Source organism: Phaethon lepturus, unplaced genomic scaffold (assembly GCF_000687285.1).
Source record: "Phaethon lepturus isolate BGI_N335 unplaced genomic scaffold, ASM68728v1 scaffold17360, whole genome shotgun sequence".
NCBI lineage: Eukaryota > Metazoa > Chordata > Aves > Phaethontiformes > Phaethontidae > Phaethon > Phaethon lepturus.
The window spans coordinates 21,454-28,512 of record NW_010512797.1 but is presented as its reverse complement, the minus strand read 5'-3'; the positions used below and the strand labels follow the sequence as shown (position 1 = coordinate 28,512).

Below are 7,059 nucleotides of genomic sequence, written 5' to 3'. Positions count from 1 at the left end.
TTGGTTTTTTTGTTATGTGCCAGTTCACAGGGTTAAAGGGTTACATGAGAATCTCAGCTCTCTGCTTGTAAAAATAAAACTGAAGTAATCACTGTCCCTGATAGTTTCAGAGAAAACCTCAAAAATATAAGCAAGGAAGACAAAAACTCAAAAGGACAGCAATACACAAATACCAGGTTTTGTGGGTTTTGCTTGGGGTCTGACTCATGTTTTTTGCTCCTCAGGGGCCACTAACTGACTGAATTCTTGTTGGCATCTGCAGGACAAGGATGGTTTAACTGTGAGGAGGAGGGTTGTGGCTACTTTTCCTGCTGTGTTTCCTCATAGCTACCTGAGCCAGAGAGTTCGTAACTCCATGTTGGTACAACTTGCTCTTGACCAAGCATAGGTGTTAAAACTGTTGTGAGGAAAACAAACTTTGCTCCCATGCTCGTCAGGCACTGATTCTCTGTGACTCAAACAAACCCTACTCTGTTTTTCTTCTCTTACAGTTACTTTTAAGCCAGAGGGATGACTCAGGTGCCTGCTGATTACCTGTCAACCACCAGCTCCTACAACTATGAGCAGCCCTTTCCCTCTGTGGCTCGGACAAGCACCGTCACCAAGGTACCCCCAGCCAAAAAAATAACCTTCTTCAAGAGTGGAGATCCCCAGTTTGCAGGAGTCAAGATGGCCATCAACCAGCGAAGCTTCAAGAGCTTCAATGCACTCATGGATGACCTCTCTCATCGGGTCCCGCTGCCATTTGGGGTACGGACCATCACCACCCCACGAGGAATACATTGCATCAGTGAGCTGGACCAGCTGGAGGATGGAGGATGCTACCTTTGTTCTGACAAGAAATATGTCAAACCCATTAGCATTACTTCTGGGGGACTCAGGCCAGGCCCTCCGCGAAGTGGTCGTCCCTCCAGTACCTTGAGAAGAGCAGCTCAGGAGGGCAAGCTTGAAGATTATTCCACACCTTTCACTCAGCATGGCCCCAGAATACCCAAGAAAATCACTCTAGTTAAGAATGGAGAAAGTGGTTTTCGGCGCTCAATTATATTGAACCGCAGAAATGCCAGGAGTTTCAAAACGCTCCTGGATGAGATTTCAGAGATCCTGCAATTCCCAGTGAAGAAACTCTACACTGCTGATGGGAAGAAGGCAAGTATCTCTGGTGCCTGTTGCTGGTCAGTTATTCTAACAACTGTTATCACATCAGCATTTGCATTCCCTGTAATGCAAATCCTTTAGCTCATGGGGCCAATAGTTTACCCATGTTACCTTAGTCCTTTTTGGCTTTGTAGTTACTGTCACATTAGTTACTTCCCCATTAATCACATGAAGGAGTTATGTAGAAGAATCTAGTTCAGCCATACAAGAACTTAATTCGTCAGATATTGTTTTGAGTCAATGGGAGGCAACTTCTGACAGAAGTCCAGAAGCTCAATGTCTTGCAGCTTGGTATAAAATCCCTAAAGAAACTTCTGTTAATGGAGCTTTCCACCCTCTCCCGGGAGGCTTATCCCAATGGTGGCTTAACTTTTCTGTACCTAGTAATCAGTAATTCAACAAAACACGATAGCTCTTAGGTAGCACCCTGTGGTTGCATAGTTCCTAATGGAACAGGGTCCTGATCATGGTGTGGGATCCTCAGCATTATCGGAATATAACTAACAAACACATGCATAAATAATTAGGGTATGAGTGGGATCAGGAGATGCATTTGTGTTGATGATTTGGTGAATGTGCCAATTGGGCTGGAGTCTCATAATAAATTCAGGGCATGACAACTCCTTTTTTCTTCTGTTCCCAGAAGAGTTTCCTGACAAACTTGAGATTCTCCCAATTTCTTCTCTATCTATGTAACATAGACTAACCTGTACTTCCATTTCTTCTGAAGACGTCTCACATGTTAGCCTCACATAGCCCCTGGCAATGCAGTTACCCTGCTCCTTGCCATGTTTTCCACCTTCATAGTGCCATGTGCCAGTTCCTCGGTGGTAATTTTACAACCATTTGTGGTGCCACTGTCTGAACCTTATGATTGAAATGACTTGGGTTCAAACGACCCACTAACCAGGAGAGGGAAAAAAAAGGAGGAATATTTTTAACCCAAATCATTTTGACCTGGCACAGGGACAGGAGTGTGTAGCCATGAAGGAAAGAGGGAGGGTATAATGGTGTCTTAAGCTGGCTTTCCTGGTGGAGGCAACATGTCATATCACAGTGCTTTCTGCTATGCCCACCACTCTGGCAAGAGCTTCCTCTTCTCAGCTGGAAGATCCAAGGAAAATGTCCTTCCCAAACATCCTACTGCTACAGCTTTCCCAATCCTACTGATCTAGAGGCTGAAAGGGTGTCAGCTTGACTACAGTCAGAGATGAGCTGAAATGCCAGGGAAAGTATGGTGCCACTCCACATATGCCAGATGAGTGAAACTGCAACCTTGCTGAGAAACTGAGGATCCTGCAGAAACTGAAGATTTATGAAAAGGGACCCAGGAGAAAGAGAGGGAACTTAGCTGTGGACAACTTGAGCATGCCCTAGGATAAGCAAAACAGATAATTTGTATCCTCAAACTTTATGGCCTAAGAATCAGTTGTCTAAGTCCAAGATGAGCAAGATGGCCACTCTACTGTGGGATTGATCTTTTCTAAGTGTGTCTAGAGTCTGTGTTTCTCCTAATGGGAGAGTATTAAAAAATAGCTCACTTGTAGGCAACTGCATGGTAGGCAAGATGAATCCCATGCCCTAGGGTATTTCAGCAGTCAATGGAAAGAAATAGGCACTTTAGACACCTATTTTCCAAGTAACTGTCTAAACGACTGCAGATATCTGGAGCTGGATTAATTTCACATTCAGTTACCTGAATGTCAGTATCTAGATGTTTCTGTAAGTGAGGTACATGGCTAAGCTCCCATATAGCTGTTGAGACTAAGCTGGCAGTCCATTGTATTTAGAGCTGGCCAAAGATAGGTGTCTAGAGGTCTTCAGAATCAGTTAGGTTCTTTTTTTCTAGTTTACATCAATTTATTTGCAAGGTGAAGTTCATGTATCACAGCTACAACTATACTACTAAATTAAAAAGTGTTGGAGTGGGATCTCATCCACTCTCTCCTCCGTTCTGCTAAATTCTTAACACTTTCCTTGGTTTGGTCTTGGCCCGGAGTAAGTCTCCCAAGAGTTTAGAGTTAGGGCCTAGAACCATTCACTGTATGTGGTTTGGATGTGGCCAGCCTGCGTTTGAGATGCCAGGCTGCTTCAGTTGACCTTCATTCTGAAGAACAGGGTCTGGCACTGCTTGCTTTACTACTACAAACGCAGCCAACTTGAATCAGGAAAAAAAGCAATAAACCCAACCCTGCTGCCAAGGTGTGTTATAATCTATGGATAGATATTTTATTTTGTCACTGATTTCACCAGTTTTCAAGACTTGGACTCCTGTTCAGTCCACATGGAGATAATAATCTTGTGTAGTGGTAGTGTCTTTCTCTTCACTTCTTCAATTTTTGAGATTTTTTACCCATTTCTTTAAAGAAAATATTTTCCTCCTACTTCTTAGTGCAGTCTTAATATACTCCTTGTGATTCTTAAATGAGTTTCCCACAGTTTTCCATCTACTCATTATATAGCCTTTTCTTCCTGGTCATTATAAACAACAATATTTAGCTGGGATACACAATAAACACACACTCAGTAAACACAGTATCTTCACTATTATTCAACCTCCATCTTTCTTTCCACCTAAAGACATGCAGTTACCTGTTAAATTTTCAGCTCTGCAGTGGTGATCATCCTGCCTAAAGGTCTCTGTTCTCCCAGAGTCCGATCTCATCCCAACGTGCCAAGACATGGCAAGACACAACTATAACGACATGGGTACTAACTGACCACAAGTGGTCACTGTGGAGTATTTGAAGCTGATGGCACCTACTAAGTTTTGCATGCCAACATCTTTGCTGACAGTTTACGTGACAAGCTATGTAGGTCTTTTCAGGACACAATGTGTCAATAGCTTTGTCACTTGTTTTGCAACCCCACTGCCAATTTGACCTTTGTTTCTGGAAATGCTTCAGCCAAAGCTGCAGGTGAACATCACTTGAAAAGATATTGATGTTCTTTGTTGCAGCTAGATTATCTTCTCTGGCATGCCATAGAGTTTGAGATTAAACTCTATGTAGTGATAATGATATTTTCCACAATAAATCCCAGGGGTTCCACAGAGACCTTCCCCCTCTGCTTTTTTTCCTCCATGCTTTCCACCCACAGAAATGTGGGTGTGGATCAAACACCATCACGTAATCTCTCCATGGTTCCTTGGGATTCTTTCTTTGGATATGAAAATTTTCATTGCCATCTTGTCAATAGATAGTTCATCTTCTGTACCTTACTAATTTAATTTTCACTCCTTTTATTCTTGTGTAGGATAATCGCAGTGATAGGTGACTATGGGTCTAGCCTGATCAATGTTACAGCTTACACATAGCTAAGAAATATGTGATTATTAATATATTTTCTCTTAAATAATCTCTTAAAGTGATTTTTTGGCCATTCTTAATTTCAGTCATTTACCTCTTGTTTTTTAACTATTCGTTACTGCTCATTCAGTGGTCAATCCTGTTAGGACTTCCTGGAGCTGTTACCCTAGTCTTGGGTGCAAAGCATTTAAACCACAAAAAAAGTCACTCAGTCTTAAGTTTTTCCAAACTTTTCCTCTCATAAGGAGTCCCTAAAGCATTTCTGCTCTTCTGTCTAAATTTTCTTGCCATACACCTTCAAGACCTCTGTTCCCTATACACAATTGGTTGTGTCCCAGAGTTTTCACCAGGTACTAATGGCTTCTTTGAGGGGTAAAAATGGTGAATTTATTGCATAATCTGGGGTACTGAAAAACCTCCTTCAACTGGTGCTGAAGTTCAATTTTGACTGTATATCTTGCCTTTATACTTATATTTGCATTTTCTGTTAGAGAGAATGAAAACAAGCCTCCGTTCTTCCATGACTATTTGAAGGTGTCTGGATGCTTCATACTTCTTGGATATTTCTTTGTTTCTCATATTATTCTCTTTGAATAATAATTCAAATCCCCTTTTAATAATTTTGTTAACTTCTATTATCATGTCTATGTCTAGCCTTATTACAGAGGCCACTATTTCCTGGCAAGGGGGCTGGGAGTGGGGGGAATAGTAACTTTTGACATTCATTCCCAAGATTTGACGGATTATCTGAATAACAGTAAGATTCATTCTTAAACAACGTCTCTGGACTACTGCTTGATTGACTTTGTATTTGCCTGTCCTAAGACAGATGGTAATGTAATTCATAGCATTTAATAACAGGTTCACAGTGTCTCTTCTGCTGGCAGTTTTTCCTTGATCTCTTGAAAACTGAACACAAAAAAGGAAAAGTCTCCTCTCCTACACATGAAGTGATCTCTTCCCCCAATAAAAATGCTATTCATAGATCTGAGAGCGTTGCTCCTTCAATCCACTTTTGTTTTCTTCTATTACTGTAACTCCAGATCTGAACTTGAATCTTAAGATAAGGTAAATCACCTCTGTAATATAATGTATTGTTGGCATATACAGTCCCAGTGCCTGTGTTTTAATTTATTTAGCATTTTGTTGAGTGAATCCATAACAGTTCAAAATTACAAGTCTGGTTTCCTGTTATACCTGTATATGGGTATAAACTCAGACATACACGGAACAGGCTTGCTGTTTTGTGTTCCTTTCACATAGTATAGATTTGAAAAGGCAAAGTGTTTTTTTTCTTTTTGTAGTTCACCTAGTCCACAAATGTTTCTAGTAAACCTCTAAGTTGAATTCAATCATAACTCACAGCGAAATAAACTTTTTGGCATGCAAATATCACTGGTTTTGTGCATCAGCATGTTTTCTTCTCCAGAAAAATACTTGTAGCATTTATTTTTATAGCCCTCATTTTGCCTGAATTCTCTCAAATTGGTTTTAGCCTAAGGTTTTACCTGAAAAGGAAGAAATGATAGTGATTTCATGAAGTCAATGAACTGAACATTTTGCCACTTTTTCATGGAAAAAATGTCAGAAGAAGGTCATGAGCAGCTATGCAGAATCCTAATGCAGATGAAGTTCATTGTAAAGCCAAAGGTTGTGTTGTAGCATCAAGATCCATTGGAGGCCCGCAGAGCTCTTGCTTTTGTGATCACATCTATTTTGCCGTTATTTTGTCTTTTCTTGCTCCCCTTTGCTTATTTACTTCTCACATATTTTCAAAACTGCACTTTATGAACTTCCTAGGAAAGGTCAGTCTATTCTCTGGTTGTTTCTTCTGTGGCCTGGATTATGAGGCAGTTATTGCTCTTGGGTCAGAGAGTCTTTCAGTGCTATGAATTCAAAATTAGCTTATATAATTATGCAAAACTCAGCTCAGTAGAAACAGTGATTGAAAGATCCTGATTCTAACGTTAGTATAAATCCAGATTGAAAGACCCTGATTCCAATGTTAGCATAAATACAGAGTGGTCCTATTGGAATTTATGCATTTGAATTTTTATTCTAATCTGTGAAGCCTTGAATGAGGTGAAACCAATACTTTTACTCTTAAACATCAAGCAGACTGCCTATTTGGAAGAGTTAGTCCCACTGAAGTGAATAGGTGTTTAAGTATTTGAGCATTGATTTGAGCAGGGCCAAGAGCGTCTCTTCCCAAACTAAACAGGATTTTTGTTGTCAGTTTCTAAATGAAAATAGTAATTTGATGACTATGGGACTGGAGAGAAATTTAATTTGATTTTAGCTTAGAAAAGTTAGTTAAATTTTCGTCAAGTAAAAAGTGTAAAATCATATAGTTCTTTTCAGGTCAAGGCACTGGTTACTGTTTTCCAGGTGATTAAATGGGAAAAGTGCACAAATAGAGAAATCTGTTGTTTAGGTTAACATTTACGTGTCATTAACTTGCCAGTGAAACTTTGTTTGTGCAGGTTTGGGCACTAAAAGATAGGTAGACCTGGATGTAATTAATCTAAATCTGATCAGCCTATTAGGCACTTAAGATGGGGCGTCATTTTGCCTGTTGACCTCTCTTTATTGA

At 40.2% G+C, this 7,059-nt stretch overlaps 1 protein-coding gene across 1 annotated transcript in view; it reads left to right on the top strand.

Annotated features, from left to right (window-relative positions):
- Nucleotides 1-510: 510 nt before the first annotated feature.
- The window catches only part of RP1L1 (retinitis pigmentosa 1-like 1), a gene marked incomplete at its 3' end in the record, with an annotated part of 27,386 nt that continues 20,837 nt past the window's right edge, over nt 511-7,059 (top strand). The window contains exon 1 of the mRNA XM_010288293.1: nt 511-1,149. Within this exon, the coding sequence (XP_010286595.1) occupies nt 511-1,149 (639 nt within the window). The remainder of the gene's footprint in view (nt 1,150-7,059) is intronic.